The following is a 20,332-nucleotide window of genomic DNA, read 5'->3' as shown; positions in this document are numbered from 1 at the left end:
CCAGGCCAGCCCCCAGGCCGGGATGGGGTTGGGACGGTGCCCAGGGCTCCAGCACCAGTGCCATCCCTCCACTGGCGTCGCTGGAGGGGCGAGGGCCGTGTCCTGGGGGGATGTACCCCTGGGGGAGCCAGGCGGGCAGCAGGGACAGTCCACCGGGGGGGGCAGAGCAGGGGCAGCCCCTTGGTGGGGGGCAGCTGACACCTTTTTCCCCCAGAGCCACCCCCGGCAGCTTTGCCAATGCTCCCCAAGCTGTCCCCTCCTGACCACAGAGGGAAACTGAGGCACGGGAACTAAGGGGAGCACCCCAAGCCTGTGGGGACGGGGCAGGGGGGTGGTGGCTGGGGGTAGCAGGGCCGTGCAGGTTGAGGGGTCCACGGCTGCCCAGAGAGGCTTTTGGGGGGCTGCCAGACCCATACCAGGGTCTGGGTGGCACTGCCGAGCTTGCCCCCCACCCAGGCGGGCTGGCCCAAAGCACCCTGCCCACCCCTGCCTGCCCCTGCCCACATGTCAGGGCACCGGGTGAGCAATGCCCCACAGCTCTGCCCTGATCGGTGTGTCCCCCCTCCCCAGGCGGAGAAGAAGGCAAAGGTGATCGCCGTGATGAACGTGGTGGAGGAGACGCCGCGGGCAGAGCCCCAGAAGGAGGAGGAGGCCAGCCCCCCTGCCTCGCAGCAGCCCACCGACCCTGCCTCACCCAACGTGGCCACCACGCCTGAGCCAGTGGTGGCCGATGCCGTCGACAAGAACACCTCCAAGTCGGCTGACGACGAGCCTGAGTACGAGGTGAGGGCAGGGCCGGCTGGGCATGGAGGGGTTTGTGGGGCTGCTGCCCCCCAGGGACGCGGGCACCCCTTCTCCACCAGCCTCTGACCTTCCTCCCGTCTCCTCACGGCACAGGATGGCCGGGGCTTCGGTATTGGCGAGCTGGTGTGGGGCAAGCTGCGCGGCTTCTCCTGGTGGCCCGGGCGCATCGTCTCCTGGTGGATGACGGGCCGGAGCCGGGCAGCCGAGGGCACCCGCTGGGTGATGTGGTTTGGGGACGGCAAGTTCTCGGTGGTAAGTGGCACCCATGAGGTGGGGGTCCGGCAGCCCCCTCTGTCCCCAGGTGTGTCCCCCCGGGCTCACGGCCACATCCCGTCCCCCAGGTCTGCGTAGAGAAGCTCTTGCCGCTCAGCTCCTTTGCCAGCGCCTTCCACCAGGCCACCTACAACAAGCAGCCCATGTACCGCAAAGCCATCTACGAGGTGCTGCAGGTGAGCACCAGCGGCTGCAGACCAGCACCGGCTGTGGGGTGGCACCGACCCCAGCACCGGGAGGCTGGGGGGACATGGGTGCCCAAGCGGGTCCGTCCTGCCAGCCCCGGACAGGGTGTGTGGGAGCAGGCAGCTGCCCCTCTGCCCCACCAGGATCTGGCCCTGCTTCACCTCCTGCACCCAGCAGCTTCCTGGGGGGCCCAGGGTGTCTCTTAAAAGGGTCGGTGATCCAGGGGACTCTGGAAGCGACATCTTGGGGGTGTCTGGGAATCTCTTGTCCTAGCCAAGGGTGTCTGGAGGTCTGCTGGGGAAGCTATAGGGGAGTTTGGGGTCTCTGGGGAGTTGCTGAAGTCCTTGTGGGGTGATGCTGGGGAGGTCCTGGCTTTCCGGGGCTCTCTTGGCAGTGCTGGGAGGTGTGGGGGTTTCTTGTGGCACAATGTGGGGGAGTCTGACCGTGTAGGTCCCTTTGGGGCTGGGGGCTGCCTGGCTGGGCAAAGTGGGCAGCATCTGGAGCAGCTGGGGCAGGGGTCTGAGGATGGGGACCCCCTCAGCAGGGTGGGTGGATGATGGCCGGGCCTGCGGCTCCCCTGGCAGGTGGCGAGCAGCAGAGCAGGGAAGATCTTCCCGGCGTGCCCCGAAAACGACGAGACGGACACCTCCAAGGTGGTGGAGATCCAGAACAAGCAGATGATCGAGTGGGCCCTGGGCGGCTTCCAGCCCTCCGGCCCCAAGGGCCTGGAGCCCCCCGAAGGTGAGTGGGGGGAGGCTGAGTGGCCTTAGCGAGTGTCCCCCAGGACCCTCGGCCATTGACTCCGGCATCACCGGGGTGGTGTGGGCTTGGGCAGAGGAAGCGCCGTGGGGCAGGCAGGTCCCCCTGCGGGCGTGCAGGGCCATCGGGACCCCACTGATGGGACCCCACGCGCCCCTTGCAGAGGAGCGAAACCCCTACAAAGAAGTTTACACGGAGATGTGGGTAGAGCCAGAAGCAGCTGCCTATGCACCGCCCCCGCCCGCCAAAAAACCCAGGAAAAGCACAACAGAGAAGCCCAAGGTCAAGGAGATCATCGACGAACGCACCCGAGGTACTGCCCAGAGGGTCAGGGATGTCCCCGCACCCGCCCACCCACCCACCTTCCACGGGTTTTTCTCAGCTGTGACCCTGCCAGGTCTCCGTCCCGGTGCCGGCAGGGCCGTGCTCACCCTGGGGAGGAGCTGTGGGGCAAAAGCTGCTCTGGGCCAGGTCTCCCTCTCCATCGGGGACCTGGCTGGGGCAGGGCCAGTGCCCTGACACCTCTCTCCCTCCCCAGAGCGGCTCGTTTACGAGGTCCGGCAGAAATGCAGGAACATCGAAGGTGAGTGTGGGGCAGTGCCCGGCTCCAGGGCTGAGACACATCCTGCTCCCCGGGGACAGGGACAGGGTGGAGGGTCCCTCCCCGGCCAGGCACCAATTCTGGCTGTAGAGCTGGGAGGCAGAGGGGGCTCGGAGGGGCAGGGAGGGCCAGACGACAGGCTTGTCCCATCCCTCAGCCTGGCTGGCAGCAGGGACAGCAGCAGGCGTGACAGTGGACTGCCCCGGACGGTGGTGGGGACCCTTGGGACGCTGCACGGGGCTGGGGTCACCAGCACAGAAAGGGCTGAGCCTGGGCATGGAGCGAGGCAGGGCTGGTGGGGGTGGCTGTTGGGGGGCAGGATAGGGAAGGGGAGGCGGTGGGAGCCCTGCTACACTGTCCCCAGGATTGGTCCCCAACATATCGCAGTGGCTGTCGCGGTGGCACCAGCAGTTTGGGGTTGGGCTCTGCCGCTCCCTGGCTCAGGGGAGTTAAGCTGGTGTGACCCAGACACGGAGATGAGCGTTTGCTGGGGGTGGCAGCAAGACGTTGCTTGGGGTCAGGCTGCTCCCTGTGTGCTGGGCTTGCCCTGATCCAGGGTGGCAGAGACTGGGGCTAACGTCTCCCCTCCTGTCCCCAGACATCTGCATCTCCTGCGGGAGCCTCAACGTGACCTTGGAGCACCCTCTATTTATCGGAGGAATGTGCCAAAACTGCAAGGTACGGCGTGGCACAGGCAGCCCCAGCGCCAGGCAAGCGGGCACAGCCGGGTCCCCCCAAACGGCCTGTCCCGGAGATCTACCTGCCAGGCTGCTCTGCCAGGAGCTGCCCCAGTGCCCTCGCAGCAACATCCCGGCACAGGGCTCGGGCCGTGCTGCACCGCACTCACACCTTGGCTCTCCCCCAGAACTGCTTCTTGGAGTGCGCATACCAGTACGACGATGATGGCTACCAGTCCTACTGCACCATCTGCTGCGGCGGCCGCGAGGTGCTCATGTGCGGCAACAACAACTGCTGCAGGTCAGGGGCTGCCATCTCGACACGGGGCTGGGGAGGTTTTGGTGATGCCATGGTCCTGGCATGGGGCTGGGAGGCTTCAGTGATGCTGCAGTCCTGGCATGGGGCTGAGGAGGTTTCAGTGATGCCACGGTCCTGGTGTGGGGCTGGGAGGCTTCAGTGATGCTGCAGTCCTGGCATGGGGCTAGAGAGGTTTTGGGAATGCCACAGTCCTGCCATGGGGTTTTGGTGATGCCAGTCCTGGTTTAGGACTGGGACATTTTGGTGATGCCAGTCTCAGTATGGGACTGGGAGGTTTTGGTGGTGCCACAGTCCCAGTGGGGCATTTTGGTGATGCCTCAGTCCTGGCATGAGGCTGGGGAGGTTTTGGTGATGCCCTGGTCCTGGTGTGGGGCTGGGGGATGTTGTGGCAATATCCCAGTCCCAGCATGGGGCTGGGAAGTTTTGGTGATGCCATAGTCTCAGTATGGGACTGGGGAGGTTTTGGTGATTCTACAGTCTGATGTGGAGCAGGGGATGTTTCGGTGGTGCCCCAGTCCTGGCATGGGAATTTGGTGATGCCAGTCCTGGTTTAGGGCTGGGGCGTTTTGGTGATGCCCCAGTCTCGGTACGGGGCTGGGGAGGTTTTGGTGGTGCCCCAGTCCTGGCAAGGGACTGGGAGGTTTTGGTGGCACCACAGTCCCAGTGTGGGGCTTTGGTGATGCCCCAGTCCTGACATGGGGCTGGGGAGGTTTTGGTGATGCTAGTCCTGGTGTGGGGCTGGGAGGTTTCAATGATGCCACAAGTACCACCTGCAGGTCTTTGCATGGGGCTGGCGGAGGTTGGGGCAGTGCGGCAGGTCCCAGCGTGCCTCCCTGCCACTGGTCTTCAAGGGACGTGGCCGCAGCCTGGCCTTGGTCCCGCTGGGGCAGTGCAGCTGGCTGAGACAACGCGGCCGTGCCAGGGACACCGTCCCCCCACCGCTGCCTGCACTCACCCCCCAGCATCCCATAGCAGGGATGCTGCCAGGGGGCACCGGACCCAGCCCCACCACTGACACCGGCTCCTGGCTCTCCCAGGTGCTTCTGCGTGGAGTGCGTGGACCTGCTGGTGGGCCCGGGGGCGGCCCAGGCAGCCATCAAGGAGGATCCCTGGAACTGCTACATGTGTGGCCATAAGGGCGTCTATGGGCTGCTGCGGCGGCGGGAGGACTGGCCCTCGCGCCTCCAGATGTTCTTCGCCAACAACCACGACCAGGAGTTTGTGAGTGCCCCTGCGGAAGGACCCCCCAGCCCCAGACGGGCTCCCTGATGCCTCCCATGTTCCCCCTCACCACCTGACCACCACCCATGGCTTTCAGGACCCACCGAAGGTGTACCCGCCGGTGCCGGCCGAGAAGAGGAAGCCCATCCGGGTGCTCTCGCTCTTCGACGGCATTGCCACAGGTGGGTGGGGGTCCCCAGCCTGGCAGCCCCCACAGGGACCCTCCCTGGGGTGTGTTTGGGACCGGTATGGGGGGTAGAAGGGAGTGGGGTGAGCAGCCTGCCTGCACCCCACAACTGTCTGGCCTCGGGGTGGGGGGGTCCCGCACCCATCGGGGTGTCAGCAGTGGGTGGACAGACCTGTGCCGCCTGTGGGACCCCCGGCGGGGTATTCCTGTGGGCAGTCTGCACCGTCTCCTCTGCCCTGGGCCCTGGGGGGTCCACGCTGGTGGGGGACAGAGCAGAGGGATGGCATGGGGACGGTGGTGCTGCCCGGGTGGGATGGGGAGGGGGGGGCCGTTGTCGTCATGCTGCCCACCCCAGCCCCGCTCCCCGCAGGCCTGCTGGTGCTGAAGGACCTGGGCATCCAGGTGGACCGCTACATCGCCTCCGAGGTGTGTGAGGACTCCATCACCGTGGGCATGGTGAGGCACCAGGGCAAGATCATGTACGTCGGGGACGTCCGAAATGTCACCCAGAAACACGTACGTCCTGCCTGCCGGTCCCCCCACAGCTCCCCCCTCCCTGTGTCCCCCCAAAGCTCTTCTGTCTCCCCAAGACGGGACTGGTCCCTTGTCCTTTATCTCCCCACGTGCTGGGCTTCACCAGCATGGCATCACCGTCCTGCCAGGGAGCTCGGCCACCATCCAACCCCATCGTGTGTCCAGGCGTCCCCCCCGCCGGGCACACCGTCCCCCAAGCAGGCGGCAGCGTCTTCCCCGGGCAGTGCCCAGCTCACCGGGGGCTCTCCCTCTTGCAGATACAGGAGTGGGGCCCCTTCGACCTGGTGATCGGGGGGAGCCCCTGCAATGACCTCTCCATCGTCAACCCAGCCAGGAAGGGGCTCTATGGTAGGTGTCTCCCTGCCGTGCTGGGGCTGACCCCCACCACCAGCCCCCCGCCACTGACACCGGCCCCTCTCTCCTCTCTTGCCCAGAGGGCACTGGGCGGCTTTTCTTCGAGTTTTACCGCCTGCTCCATGAAGCCCGGCCCAAGGAGGGCGACGACCGGCCCTTCTTCTGGCTCTTTGAGAACGTGGTGGCCATGGGGGTGAGCGACAAGAGGGACATCTCACGCTTCCTGGAGGTGAGTGCCGGGGGGTCGCCACCCTCCGGAACCCAGCCCCAGGGACCCTGAGGGTCCTGCCCCCACGGTGGGCTGCCGAGCCCCGCTGACTTCTCACCTCTCGCCCTTCTCGCAGTCCAACCCCGTCATGATTGATGCCAAAGAAGTGTCTGCAGCACACAGGGCACGGTACTTCTGGGGGAACCTTCCCGGGATGAACAGGTTGGTGAGAGTGCCCCGGAGCCGCGCCGCTGCGGCCAGCCTGCGGCGGCTGCCTGCCTGTCACCCTGCCCGCTGTGGGGCTGGGGCGGCTGGCAGCCCCTGGTCCAGCACCGGGAGGGAGGGTGCTGCCGGGGGCTGCGGAAAGTGCCAGTCCCCTGGGTCCTCCCCTGGCCTGGATGTGGCTCTGGGGGTCCCCCTGACCCCAGTCAGTGCTGGGCGAGAGTGAGGGGCTCACAAAGTGGCACTGGGTGACAGCACACCCCTAAAGCCCAGAGCAGTGGACCCCACAGAGGCCAGAACTGTCCTTGCTCCCTCATGCTGGTGGGGTGGCATGGAGCTGCCCTCTGTTGTCCCTCCCGGACGAGGGTCATGGTGGCACACAGCTGGTGGCCACGGGCAGGCTCCCACGGGGATTGGCTGCTTCTCACCATTGCCTGCCGCAGCCCCCCCAAAACAGCCTTGGCCCCCCCACAAACCCCAGGTGGAGAGCTGCCCTGTGCCCACGCAGGTGCTGGCATGGGGACATGGGGATGTGGTGCCCACCCTGTCTCTCTTCCCCAGGCCACTCGCGTCCACAGTCAACGATAAGCTGGAGCTGCAGGAGTGCCTGGAGCACGGCAGGATAGCAAAGGTCAGCCCCGGCACGCGGGATGCAGCCGGCGGGAGCGGGGACGGTGTGGCCGAGGGAGCGGTGGGGTCTGGCGGTCGTCCCTGGCGGTCCCACACCTTTTGGGGAGGGGTCCCATCAGCGTGGAGGAGGGATGCGGCAGCAGCACTGGTACCCCGGGACGGGAGTCACCCTGCCTGTGACCACCCTGCCTGCCCAGCCAGCACGCCGGGGGGGCTCCATCCTGCCTCCCCCCCCGGCATGACGAGCCTGTGCCTCTTGCAGTTCAGCAAAGTGCGAACTATCACCACTCGCTCCAACTCCATCAAGCAGGGCAAGGACCAGCATTTCCCCGTCTTCATGAACGAGAAGGAGGACATCCTCTGGTGCACGGAGATGGAGAGGTACCACGGCCGGCTGAGGGCTCACCACGGGGCTGCGCGTGCGCCAGGGGTGGGCCGGTAGCGCCGCGTCCCTCGGGGCCAGCACCCCTCTGACCCCGCTCCCCATCCCCTCCCTGTGTCCCCACAGGGTCTTCGGCTTCCCAGTGCATTACACAGACGTGTCCAACATGAGCCGCCTGGCCCGGCAGAGACTGCTCGGCAGATCCTGGAGCGTGCCGGTGATCCGCCATCTCTTTGCTCCCCTGAAGGAATACTTTGCCTGCGTTTAAGAGAGACAGACAGGAACTGGTGACACGGAGCGAGTCAGAAACAAAACCATCCACGCCAAGAGAAGTGAAAACACGGAATGAGAGAAGAGTCAGCACCCAGAAAAGAGACGGGATTTCGCAGCCCGACGGGAACCCAGCACACGTCTCCCCGAGCGAAAGGGTTCGGTGTCCTCTCCTGAATTTCCAATGTTCAGCTTTTAGCCTATTTAAAAAAAAAACCACAAAAAAAACCAACGAAAACGACAAAAAAAAACAAAAACGAAACAAAAAAAAAAAACAAACAAAAAACCAAAACCATTTTTTTTTTGGGTAACCTTTTAATTTTCCGCTCTTTTCTGGCTGGGTTTTTCTGTTGGTTTGGTTTCTGCTTCTCGGAGCAGCGGGCGAGACGAGACGCCGTCGCCAGCTCTGCTCTCGGAGGAGGGGAAACGGCAGCGGGAAACCCCAGCCGGGAGAGGCGGAGGCGAAGGAGACCCGCTCCGTCTGCGCCGAGCGTGCGCCGAGCTCGTGGCCCCGGCCGCCGGCCCGGCGAGCTTGGAGGGAGCACGAAGCGGCAGGGAGGCGCTCGGCCGGCTCCGCAACGCCCAGCGACTGAGCCTCACTCTTTTCCACCAGCACCGTTCACTGGTGATATGGAGCCAACCCAACTGGCAGGGAAGCCGAGAACACACACACCACAACACACACCTTTTCTACAGTATTTTGGGTGCCTACCACACGGGAAACCTTGAAGAAAGCAAATTCTAGAAGCCGCTGTTACCTCTTGTTTACAGTTTATATATATATGATAGATATGAGATATAGATATATATATATATAAAAGGTACTGTTACTACTGTACAACCTGACTTCATAATGGTGCTTTTAAACAGCGGGGTGAGTCGAGACATCAGCTTCCATGTTGCCTTACGTGCCGGGCCTTTCCGAGCGAGCGGCGCGGGAGGGGGCCGGGGCGGCAGCCGGGCGGGAAGCGTCTCCATCCCGAGTCATGCAATAACCTTTTTCTGTCCTAAAAGGAAGCGCCTCCCTCGGCGACGGCGGTGGCCGCCCTGCCCTGCCTGGCCCTGCCCGCGCTGCCTGCCCTGCCTGCGACGCGCACAAACGTACTGGTGCTCTTCTGCGTACGTGGCGTCCCCGGCCGGGCCGGTGCTGGTTGTCCCCCCTCCCCGACCCGGCGGCAGTGGCAGGGTGTTCCTGCCTGCTCCTGCCCGCAGGTGCTGCCTGCCAGGCCGGCACGGGGCACGGGTGCTGTGAATCGGGCTCTTGCCGAAAGCTGTGGCAGTGTCGCGCTGGCAGGGTCGCAGGCAGGGCGGGAGGCAGGCAGGGAGCGAGCGTGGGACGGAGCGGTGCCGGAGCGTGGCTGGGGCGCTTCTGGCGCGGGACGGGGACGGCTGTGGGTCCCCGGACCCTGGTGCTAACATCCGCGGGGCCGGGCTGGTTGGGCAGGAGGGCGATGCCCCGGTGAGCCGGGATGGGACCTCGGTGCTGCCCGCGGCGTGGCCTTGTGCACCGGGCGGCTCGGGGCATCGCTCCTCTGTCCGAGCGTGGGTTTGGAGCAACTGTGTCCCGTTGGTGCCCCGTGCCAGGGGTGGCCCCGTGCCCCCCTTTCCGGGGTGATGGGTGCCCGAGAGGTGCACGGTGGGCGCGGGGATGCCGCAGGAGCAGTGGTGTCGGTGTCGAGGGCAGGCAGCCCCGGCCGCAGGTGGCCGGGTGCCGCAACGGCGTTGGCGGTGCAGAGGGGAGCCGTGGTGCGTGCAGGCAGGACGCGGGCAGGTGCTGGCATTGCTGTGGATGGTGCTACTTGTCTGGCAGCTGTGGGTGCCGCAGTAGGTCGGTGGGTCCGGCTCGGTGCAGGGGCATCGCCCCACATCCCCGGTGCCCACTGGGGTGGCCGGATCCTGTGCCCGGTGCTGGAGCGGAGGGGCTCCGGCAGGGGCAGGGACTGGTGCTACGGCACGGGGGAGGCTCACGAGGGTCTCCGGCCTGTTGCCGTCTCTTCTCTAACTGTGAAAGGTGCCGGAGGTCCGCGTGCAGGCAGGGGCCGCCGGCCGCTCGGTGCGGGGTGCTGGCTAATTGGCAGCGAGCCGCGCCGGTGGCCCCCGGGGTGCTGAGAGGTGCTGAGAGGTGCTGGGACCGACAGTGGCGGGGGCAGGCGGGGGGGCGGCCCCGGGGCCCCCCCCACCTCCCCACCGCGCCTGGTGCTACCGGGGTTTCGGAGGCCCCTCTTGTCGGTGCGGGCGGCGCAGGGAGTTGAGCAGGCGCAGGGCGGCCGCGGTGGGGGGCACCGCGGGGCCCAGCTTTGCCAGGTGGTAAAGGAGGCGAGGCGGGACGCGGCCCCCCGGCCCCGGTGCTGAGCCGTGGCTGTGGGCTCCGGCTTGGTCCCGGGGCCGGATCCCGCGCTGCCCTGCAGCGCCAGGGCGAGTCTGGCACAAGACTGCTGCGCCGCGCACGAGTCCCGCCTGCTGCGGCAGCGCCGGGCGCGAGCCTTGCATGGCCCTGCAGCGCTGTCTGCAGGTCCTGCGTGGCCCGCAGCACCAGTGCAAGTGCTACGTGGCCCTGCAGCGCTGGGTGCAGGTCCTGCACGGCCCTGCAGCAACACATGCGAGTCTTGCATGGTCCTGCAAGCACCGCTCGCAGGTCCTGCACGGCTCTGCAGCACCAGCTGTGGGTCCTGCACTGCCCTGCAGCGCTGTCTGCAGGTCCTGCATGGCCCACAGCGCCGGGTGCAAGTGCTTCGTGGCCCTGCAGTGCTGTTTGCAGGTCCTGCGTGGCACTGCAGCACTGGCCGTGAGTCTTGTGTGGCCCTGCAGTGCTGGGTGCTGGTCCTGCATGGCCCCGCCGCTCTGGGTGCTAGTGCTGCACAGTCCTGCAGCACCGTTTGCAAGTCCTGCATGGCCTTGCAGCACCAGGTGGCAGCGCTACACGGCCCTGCAGCACCAGGTGCAAATCCTGCACAGCCGTGCAGCACCCTTGGTGAGCCTTGCAGGGCCCTGCAGCACCGTTTGCATTTCCTGCACGGCCCTGCAGCAGGGTTTGGGGGGTCTTGGCGGGCCCCGCCACACCGCACTGGCTTGGCGCAGTGCCGCAGTGCTTCCTGGGACCCTCTCAGCCTTTCATGGGCCGGGTCCCAGCCGGCTCTGCAGCACGGTGAGCCGGCCTGGTGCAGCGTTGGCGCGTCCCAGGCGGTTCCTGCACCTGCCCCGGGCGCCCGCAGCTGGGACGCCCGGGCCGGTGCTGGAGCCGGCACCGGAGCCGGTGCCGGCGGGAAGCAGGTTCCCGTCGCGGCACAACTGGAAAGGCGCCAGGGCGGCGCCAGGCTTGGCTCGGTGGTGCCGGGGGCACGTCGGCAGCTCCGCGGCAGCCGCCGGCGGTGGTGGGGACCGTGGGGACGCCTGGGGAAAGAGTTCAGTTTTTAACGTACCCGACTCACATCTTTTTTTAAAACAAACAGACAAATTTTGTTGCACAGCCCTAGATGAAACAGTAAAAACAAAAAAAAAAGCCTAAATTCCTTAAGATCCGCCGAGGGAGTAGGTGACAAACACGGTGCTAAAACATTTTATTAAAAATATATATTGTTAAATTAAGTCTGCTGTCTGGACAATGACTGTTTGTTTTGTTTTCTTGTAGTGGAGTTTCAAAGAGCACTATTATTTTACTCTTATATATTATTATTAAAAAAAAAAAACAAAAAACAAAAAGGCATTTTAACTTTGTACTTGAAAACTAAACGAGAGATTTCATGTGTTTTAGCCTAGACATTGAAGTAGCTGACGCTTAACTATTTGTGGGGAATCATGTACTCATACCGAGGAATAAACGCGTAGAGTTCGGTACCCTCCTCTCCTATGATTTGGCTCAGCCCGCGCCCGACCGCCACATTCCCAGCAGTGCAGGCGGCGCCGCCGCGGCCGCCCCGGCCCAGCGTCCCCAGCTGCTCTTCCCCCCCCACCCCGTTTTATTTTCTACTTTTCTCTTTCTCGGTTCGTTCCTTTTGTTTTTTGTTGGTTTGTTTTTTTAGGGTCGCTTCTCTATTTATTGCCGCTGAATACTGTGCATTTCACCGTATGGTTCTGGCCCGCGGGGCTTGCCCGGCACTCTGTTGTATCTGTGTAAGTATTGCTCGTGACATAGCTGTTCTGAACTAATTAAAGGTCAATGCGTGCAGCAGATGTAGAAAGTCTGTCCGTTCCGCTTCCATCCCATCCTCCTTTTTTTTTTTCTTTGGTGCCCAGAAGAGTATAATACAGACGAGCTCCTTTCTAATGTACTTGTGCTGGAGAACACTTGAATAAATGTACTGTTTTTGTGCAAAAAAAAAAAAGAAAAAAAGAGGAAAAAAAAAAGAGAAAAAAAAAAAAACAAACCTCCCTGCAGTCCTGTGGTCTATGTCCTCTCGGCATCCCGGGGTGGGGGGGGCGTCCTGGTGGGCAGAGCGGTCCTGGTGGGGTGTGGAGGGGTCCTAGCACTGGTGTTTGGGTCCCAATGGGTGGCAGGGTCCAGGCAATGGTGGGCTCCCGGTGGGCAGCGGTGTCCCAGCGGATGATGGGGTCCCAGCGATGACAGGGTCCCAATGGGTGGTGGGGTCCAGGTGATGGTGGGGTCCTGGTGGGCACTCAGTGGGGTCCCAGTGGGTGGTGGGATCTTAGCGGGCAGTGGGGTCCCAGCGGGCAGTGGGGTCCCAGTCCCAGGTGCAGGGGGCCATGAGCTGAGGCACGGGGGGCTTTGCTCATGCAGCACTGGAGTGTGGGGGTGCAGACCCCCAGGAGAGTGGGACCCCCATTTCTGCCCCATGAGCTGTGGGTGAGGAAACTGCCCTGAGCAGCTTCTGCCTCAGTTTCCCCTCCAGCCAGGCAGCGCCAGGTGGGTAGCGAGACTCCTGGGGATCCCCCCCCAGTCCCTATGCCAGACTGCGAGGTGGTGGGGTCTTGAGCATGGCCGTGGGGACCCCTCAAGGGACAGAGCCCAGGAGAGGGGCTGGCGGGGGTGAGGGACCCCTGGGCCAGGGACAGCACCCACCCCCACCCCCCCGCAGCCGGGGGCTGCCCAGGGAAGGGGCTGGAGCTGGGAACAGCAGAGACGGATGACAAGCGCCTGGAGACAGGGCTGGAGGAGGAAAACTGCCCAAAATGGAGGACAACCAGGCAGGGGCTGTCCTGAGACACCCTGACTCCCCCCCAGGGGTGGCACCCAAGGATGCCCAGGGGCTGCCAGGGTCCTTGTGAGCCCCTCTCTGTCATCTCTGGAAGGTGATGGGGACAGGGGGACATCCCTGAGGGGTGGAGAAAGACAAATGTCACATCCCTGAACGGCCGGTGCTGAGCACGTGTGCCCGTGCCGGGACGTGGGGTCTGGCAAGTGGTGGGTGTGGTGGACGGCTCGGGGAGCCGTGCTCTGCCGGGGGCTGGTGGTGAGTGGGTGCCGCCAGGCACCACAGTGGGGTCCCCGGGCTGTTGGGGCGGCCAGGCAGCACTCACTGGGGTTTGCGGGTGACACACCTGCAGTCAGTATGGGGAGGGGGGGCTGGCATCCCCGGGGACCTGGGCAGGCAGGGGGGTGGGCACATGGGAACCTCATGAGGTTCAACAAGGCCAAGTGCAAGGTCCTGCACATGGGTTGGGGCAACTCCCAGTATCAACACAGTCTGGGGGCTGAAGGGATCGAGAGCAGCGGAGCGTCGGGAAGGGACGCCAGGCTGAAGCAGGTGCACCAGGTAGGGATACCAGGCCTACCCTGGGGGCTCAGGAAGGGAGGCCTGGTGTAACAGGGCGCGCCCGTAGGGACAACAGGTGAACTCCGGCGCATCACAAAGTTTTCCGCTACAACGCCATAGTACCGTTAGGGCAACCGGTTCTATCCCGGAACGTCGGGTAGGGACACCGGGCCTAATGCGGAGGGTCAGGTAGTAAGGGCGAGTCTAACCCAGCGCGCCCGTAGGGACAGCAGTTGTACCCTGTAGTACTAGCTGGGGCTACTGGTACCACCACGGAGTGCCGACGAGGGTTACAGGTACTACCCGGAGTAGGACTTGCAGGTGCTGGTGGATGAAAAGCTGGGCGAGACCTGGCAATGTGCGCTCGCAGCCCAGAAAGCCAACCGTGTCCTGGGCTGCATCCCAAGCAGCGTGGCCAGCAGGTCGAGGGAGGGGATTCTGCCCCTCTGCTCTGATCGGGTGAGACCCCACCTGGAGTCCTGCGTCCAGTGCTGGGGTCCTCAGCACAGGACAGACATGGACCTGTTGGAGCAGGTCCAGAGGAGGTCACAGAAATGATCAGAGGGATGAACGTCCTCTTCTACAAGGAAAGGCTGAGAGAGTTGGGGTTGTTCAGCCTGGAGAAGAGAAGGCTCTGGGGAGACCTTATTGCTGCCTTCCAGTACCTAAAGGGGGCTTAGAAGAAAGATGAGGACAGACTTTTTAGTAGGTCTTGTAGCGACAGGACAAGGGGTGATGGTTTTAAACTAAAAGAGAGGAGATTCAGGCTAGATATAAGGAAGAAATTGTTTACGCTGAGGGTGGTGAGACACTGGCCTAGATTGCCCAGAGAAGTGGTCGATGCTCCTTCCTTGGAAACATTCAAGGTCAGGCTGGATGGGGCTTTGAGCAACCTGGTCTAGTTGAAGATGTCCCTGCTCATGGCAGGGGGGGTTGGACTAGATGACCTTTGAGGGTCCTTTCCAACCCAAATCTGTGACTCTGTGATGGCCAAATCTGTGGGGACCAGTCAATATGCTCGAGGGCAGAGCTGCCACCAGCAGGACCAAGCCAGGCTGGAGGAAGGGGCCAGCGGGGACCCTACACAAAGGCAAATTCCTGCCCCTGGGAAGGAAGAGCCCCCGGCAGCGATACAGGCTGGGGGCAGCTCTGCTGGAGGGGACACGAGGCTCCGGGCAGACACAAGCTGAACGTGTGCCCCGGCACCACAGGCCAACAGCATTCTGAGCTGTAGGACCACAGGACCACAGACAGCAGATCAAGGGAAGTGATCATCCCTCTCTACTCAGCGCTCGTTAGAGCACTCCGTGATTCTGTGTCCTGTCCCAGGGCCTCTAATACAAGGATGACATCAAAAACCAGGAGCGAGCTCAGCTGAGGAACACCAAGCTGCTCAGAGGACTGCAGTGCTTGTCCTGTGAGGAGAGGCTGAGGGACGCGGGGCTTGTTCAGGCCAGGAAAGGGACCTGGCGGAGCCAGGCAGACCCCGAGGACTGGGCAGCATGGCCAGGATGGGATGGGGACAGGGGATGGAGATGAGGACCCACCCCATGTGCTAGCCCCGGCGCCGAGGGCCGCATCCTGCACGCAGGGTGCCCCGTGCATCCGGTCCCTCAGGCTGTGTTCGGGGCAGCGGTGGGGGGGGACACAGCACCGTCATGTCCTCCTGTGTCCTGTCCCCACAGGCTGGGAGCCAGGGGGTGCTGGGATGGGCTGTGCTGGGGGCTGCTGGGAGGGTCTGGGAGATACTGGGCTGTGCTGGGGGCTGATGGGTATTACTGGGTGCTGCTGGGCTGTACTGGGCAATACTGGGTGTTGCTGGGTGCTGCTGGGGTGCACTGGGCACTACTGGATGTTACCGGCCACCACTGGCTGTTACTGGGCTGTGCTGGCCACTACTGGGTGTTCCTGGGCAATGCTGGGGTGCACGGGGCACTACTGGACCTTACGGCCACCACTGGCTGTTACTGGGCTGTGCTGGCCACTACTGGGTGTTACTGGGCACTGCTGGGAGGGGCTTATGGGGCCGTCATGGGTGGCCAGGGGGGAGCAATGTGATGCTTCGGGGGTGTCGGGGGGGTGCCACGGGAGGGCCATGGGGTGCCGGGGGGGGCTGTCGGGGGGGGTTACCGCGTGGGGGGGTTGTCGGGAGGGGCTGTGGTGGGGGCCTACAGGGGTCCCACGGGGAGGTGCCGGGGTGGTCGGGGGGCCACGGGGAGGTGCCATCGAGTGCCATGGAGGGGTCCGGGGGGGGTCTGGGGTTACTCGGGGTCGCCCCCGCGCGCCTTTGTGCCGGCTCCCGTCACCACGGCAACCGCGCGGGCAGGTGGCCGCCGCTGGGCGGGGTCCCGTGCGCCGGCCCCGCCCCCTCCGCCGGTCCGTCAGGCCGCGCGCAGCCGAATATGCTGGGAGGGCCCGGCCCCGCCCACGGCGGGGAAGGCGGGCGGCGATTGGCCGCGGCTGCGGGTGGGCCCCGCCCCCGCCGCGCAGGTTTGGGTGAGAGGCGATCGCGGACGGGGGAGCGCGGCGGGCGCAGCCGGATCCGGAGCCGGAGCCGGAGCCGGAGCCGGAGCGGGAGCGGGAGCGGGAGCGGGAGCGGGAGCGGGAGCGGGAGCGGCAGGTACCGGCGGGGCCGAGTGGGACGGGCCGGGATGTTCCCGCACGGGCGGGAGCTGGCTTGTCGCGGCCTGTATCGCGGCGGGTGGGAAAATCGCGACAGGTGCGCGTATCGCGACGGGCGGGGGTGTCGCGACAGGCAGGGAGGGGGAGTCGCCCGCCACCCCCCGCACGGGGCGCCTGGCGGGGTACCGCCGGGCAGAAAGGTGGTGTGTGGCCCCCGCCCACGTACGGCGAGTCGCCTGTCGCGACAGGGCGATGGTGTCGCGACGGCGCGAGGGGCTCGCCTCGGCGGGGTGTGGCGACGGGGCCGCCCCGCCCGAGTGGGCCCGGCTCCCTCGTGGGCGCCGTGTCGCGACCGGCTGCGGAGCGGCAGGTGCGCCGGGCGCGGAGGAGCGGGGGCCCCGGGGCGCGGGGGGCGGGCGGGGGGGCGGCGGGGGCGGGCGGGGGTCCCGTCGGGCCCGGCCCATTGTTCCGCGGGGGCTCCCGGGCGGCCCCGCCCCGGCTCGGAGCATCCTTTGTGCTGGGCGGCACCGGGCTTTGTCTGCGGGGCCACCCCGGGGCTGGCGGGGCCGGCACCGGCACCGGCACCGGGACCCAGCCGCGCCCCCCGGGAGCTGCTCCCCGGGGCCCCGCCGCAGCTGCACCGCGGCCGCCCCTCGCCCCGGGGCCGCCCCCGCCCCTTGCCCCGGGGGCCCGGCCCCGCACCGCCTGGCACCCCGCACCGGGGGCGGGCAGCCGCGGCTCTCTCTCTGCCCGGGGACCCCCCAGCAGCTCCCGTGTCTGCCCGGGGACACCCCCCCTCCGCAGCCCCGCGACCCCCCTTACCCACACCGGGGGCTGGCAGGACCCCTGGGTTCGGGGCCTGCCGCAGTGACGGGCGCGTCGCGCCCACCCGGCACACCCCGGGTGGGACGGGGACCCCCGTAACGGGGCTGGGGGACCCCACCGGCTGCCCGGCACCCCTCTGCTGTGGCAGCACGCCCCGCGCTTGCTCGGGTGTGGCTGTGCCACGGTGTGCGGCACGCCGTGGCACGTGCCGTGGAGCGTGCCCTGCCAAGGTGCCCGCGGGGACCAGGACCGGCTGCTCGCCTGCCCGCAGCATCCCGGCCTTGGCAGCACGGGCGGCCGGCTCTGCCAGAGCGGCTGTGGCCCTTCGCCTGTGGATCGTGGTGCCCTGGTCACTGTGGGGCAACCCAGGTCTCCCCGTCCTTCCCGGGGCGGTGGCTCGGTCACCCCAGCACTGGAGCTCATCCTGGCCAGGGGGGCTGTTGGTGGGACCCCAGCAGCGGGGCACGGCAGCGTGGGCCCCTCGTGCAGCACCGGAGCAGGATGCCAGTGCCCGGCCTGGCTGTGTCCAAAAGGGAGCTGGGGAAGGGGGGGGGGGGGGGACGACGGACAGCAGTCATGACACCCTAAGAGGCATCTCCCGGGCGGGGGGCAATGCCCACCCAGCTGCCACCGCCGGCCAGGGACAGACGATGGTCGTGGTTTAGTGTCACCGGCAGGGCTGATCCTGCCCAGAAGGGGACGGTCACCGAGCCAGACCCCTGACAAAGGAGGGTCCCGGCCACGGCCCAGGCCAGGTAGCCCCATCTGGGAGGGTGGGTACCGGGCAGTTTGGGTGCCGGGAGGCTCGCTGGCGCAGACAAAAGCGGGGGGCAGCGGAGGGGCCGTGGCAGGCCGCGGGAGCAGCCCCTGGCCTCGCCTCGCCGCACAATGCGGCTCTGTGTGCGGCCGTGCCGCAGCCCCCACCATCCCAGCACAAAGGCCGGGGCCCAGCAGCCGCCCTGGCCCCAACAGGTGCCCCCCCGGCAGCGCCCGCCAGGGCAGGGGTCCCTTTGTCCTGCCGGGGTCACAGCTGTCCCCGCGCCCCCGCCCTGCCAGCCCCCGCGGCTCGGGGCTGGCAGAGCAGCCGGCAGGCGCTGGGGGGGCCGCAAGCCCCCCGAGATGGCCGCTCTGCTTTGTATGCCGGGAAGCACAGCCACAGCCCCCCGCCTCTCGGGGCTCGGCCAGGCTGCCGGCAGCGCCCAAGGACAGCCAAGCCCAAGGGCCTGCGGTACAGGGGTGCCGGCTGCAGTGGCGGGGCTGGGTGGGGGGTTGTCCCCGAGGATGGTCGCGGCCCCCCCAGCGTTTCTGCCCTGCCCGGGGAACCTGTTGTCTGGCAGAAACCTCCTGCCCGCCACGCCAGTGAGCAGCCACCACCACTGCTGCCTGATGCCGGCTGTGCCACCGTGCCGCAGCAGCTCTCTGGGGCACAGGCAAGAGCACGTGTGTTCCCAAGGCAGGCTGTGCCACGCTGGCACTGCAGCACGGACTGGGGGACAGAGGGGCAGAGCCCCTGGGGATGCTCAGTGTGAGCTGGGGGGGACTGGCGTGCCAGGCAGTCCACGGTGGGCAGCCTGGGCTGGGCACGGGAACCGGTGTGCCAGCTGGAGCAGTGGCTGGTGGTGCAGGAGGCGGGGGGTGGCAGGGGTCTCCCGGGGGGGGTGCAGGGGGCGGCCGGCTGGGTCTCCGAGGAGGGGGCAGGAGATGGGCCTGGTGCAGCGGGGTGGGGGGAGCACAGCAGCGGCGGCGTGGGTGGCTCCATGGTGGCCAAGGCCACGGGCAGCGTCTGGAGCTGCCAGCCCTCGTCTGTGCATCGTGTCCAGCCCACACCACGCTCACCCTCGCCTGTGTCCCTGAGTGATGCTCTGTCCCTACGGCCAACACCTCAACCCCCCTGTGCGTCTGCCACTGCCCACCATGCTCACCCCCTTCCAGCACACCCATGGCAGCCACCCTCTCCCCAGTCTTGCTTGTGGGGCCAGAGAGCCCACCCGCTCCCCTGTGCCAGACCTCACGGATCCGGCTGGCAGCTGGGCAGTGTTCGGCAGCACGGTCCTGCCCATGAGGTCCCAGGACAGGCCGAGCTGTGCAGGATGCCGGGCCAGGTCAGGTCCTATCCTGGTCTGTGCAGCACCAGGCACAACAGGTGCCCTCTCCCACCACCCCACCTGTGTCGGGGGGCCCTGTCCATGCCATGTGGCGGGGGGGTTCTGCGGTGCTGCTGGGAGCCGGCACAGGCTGCCTCCCTGCACACTGCCGCGCTCCAGATCCATCCATCACAACAACCCGCTTTCATCTCGGGGTGCCATGCCCCACCCTCCTCCCACACCCCCATTCCTGTGCCACACAAGCACCATCCTGCCCGTCCCACCCCTGCCCTAGGGTCCCAGGGGGGTCAGGGGTGGCAGTGGGCACCACCACGTCTCCCGTGGGCACCAGCGCATCTCCTGGAGTCCCTCACCCTACCAAGGTCGGCCTCTACCCTGACATCTTGCCCCATCCTGGCTGCTGCTGGCATAGGGGTTCAGCAGGTCTCCAGCTGGGGCTGCCCCCCTCGCCCCCTGCTGCGCAGCTGTGGGTCTGGGTGCCCCCCAGCACAGCCCTTGCATGGGGCAGCAGCTTCCCTGGGTACCGGAGGCAGACCTGGGGGGCAGGTATGGGCAGAGGCTGCCCCTGCCCTGGGACCAGCTGGGATGGGGTGCCGGTGCCTGGCATGCCGCGGTGGCCTGGCATGCTGCGCGAGGAGCTGCTGCCGGCAGGAAGGTCGCTGCTGTCCCGCCTCGGTCCCTCTGGGACCCATTTTCCTCTGCCATCCCTCAGCAGCCGGTGCAGCTGTGCATGGTGGCAGCATTCCTGGAAGGGCGGGGGCTGCCTTTCGCAGGAGCGTTCCCTACGGCAGGGGGGCTGGCTACAGGACCCTCCGGCAGGTGCTCCCTTCCGTCCTGTGCCGGCATGAGAGCAGCGGGATGAGGCACAGGCTGGCACCGACCTCACCCGCAGCAGGGCTGGCATTGCAATTGTGGAGCCCTGGGGCAGGAGCCGACCCAGCAAGGGCTCCCGGTGTCCCCCAGCCCCAGCACAGTTTTGGCACTGCAGTGGGCACAGCCGCTCGCCCTCCTCAGGCAGCTGCTCCTGCCTGCAGCGCTGGGAATGCTCAGCTGCTGGCAGGGCCCAGCTCAGCCCCGCCGGCCACCGCGGCTCTCCGCCAGGTCCAACGGCCGGGGAAGCCATTTGCTGCCAAGCCGGCGTTTCGCCGGGCGGCTGGGTATCGCTGGCACATGCTCAGGACGGTCCCTTCAGAGCAGTGCCCCAGCCCCAGCATCCACACGGAATGGCGGCAGGGCTGTGGGGGCACCGGGCCAGCCCCTTGCCACGAGGGACCGTGCCCCCACCAGCAGCATCCTCTGCCCCATGGCCCAGTGCTGACCCCGGCATCATGGCAGGGACGGCGTGCACCGTCCCTGTCCGGGGGCCTGGGGACACTGGGGTTCGGTGGGTGCTGGGGCCCCGCTCACCCTGTGGCAGCCGGGGCTGCTCGGTGCAGGTCAGC

The 20,332-nt window shown here is 66.4% G+C and overlaps 2 protein-coding genes across 3 annotated transcripts in view; one reads left to right on the top strand and one right to left on the bottom strand.

The window, feature by feature from the left end:
- Positions 1-10,673, top strand: part of DNMT3A (DNA methyltransferase 3 alpha) — a 47,753-nt gene extending 37,080 nt beyond the window's left edge. For both annotated transcript variants that reach the window (XM_069805387.1, XM_069805386.1), the window contains exons 7-23: positions 571-783; positions 898-1,056; positions 1,146-1,253; positions 1,848-2,004; positions 2,186-2,335; positions 2,561-2,605; positions 3,222-3,301; positions 3,489-3,601; positions 4,657-4,840; positions 4,938-5,022; positions 5,398-5,543; positions 5,819-5,909; positions 5,996-6,144; positions 6,260-6,345; positions 6,907-6,976; positions 7,238-7,356; positions 7,484-10,673. In XM_069805387.1, the coding sequence (XP_069661488.1) occupies positions 571-783; positions 898-1,056; positions 1,146-1,253; positions 1,848-2,004; positions 2,186-2,335; positions 2,561-2,605; positions 3,222-3,301; positions 3,489-3,601; positions 4,657-4,840; positions 4,938-5,022; positions 5,398-5,543; positions 5,819-5,909; positions 5,996-6,144; positions 6,260-6,345; positions 6,907-6,976; positions 7,238-7,356; positions 7,484-7,625 (2,097 nt within the window). In that variant the 3' untranslated portion in view covers positions 7,626-10,673. The remainder of the gene's footprint in view (positions 1-570; positions 784-897; positions 1,057-1,145; positions 1,254-1,847; positions 2,005-2,185; positions 2,336-2,560; positions 2,606-3,221; positions 3,302-3,488; positions 3,602-4,656; positions 4,841-4,937; positions 5,023-5,397; positions 5,544-5,818; positions 5,910-5,995; positions 6,145-6,259; positions 6,346-6,906; positions 6,977-7,237; positions 7,357-7,483) is intronic.
- Positions 10,674-10,738: 65 nt separating this feature from the next.
- Positions 10,739-18,544, bottom strand: LOC138689925 (collagen alpha-1(I) chain-like). The gene is made up of 4 exons (XM_069806573.1): positions 18,273-18,544; positions 17,406-18,204; positions 15,337-17,322; positions 10,739-11,017 (listed from the first exon to the last, which is right to left on the bottom strand). The coding sequence occupies exons 1-4, from the start codon at positions 18,542-18,544 to the stop codon at positions 10,739-10,741; spliced, it is 3,336 nt and encodes a 1,111-aa protein (XP_069662674.1).
- Between the last annotated feature and the right edge of the window lie 1,788 nt (positions 18,545-20,332).

This window comes from Haliaeetus albicilla, chromosome 18 (assembly GCF_947461875.1).
Source record: "Haliaeetus albicilla chromosome 18, bHalAlb1.1, whole genome shotgun sequence".
Classification (NCBI taxonomy): Eukaryota; Metazoa; Chordata; class Aves; order Accipitriformes; family Accipitridae; genus Haliaeetus; species Haliaeetus albicilla.
Note: the sequence above shows the minus strand (reverse complement) of the source record. Positions and strands in the feature narration are given on the sequence as shown.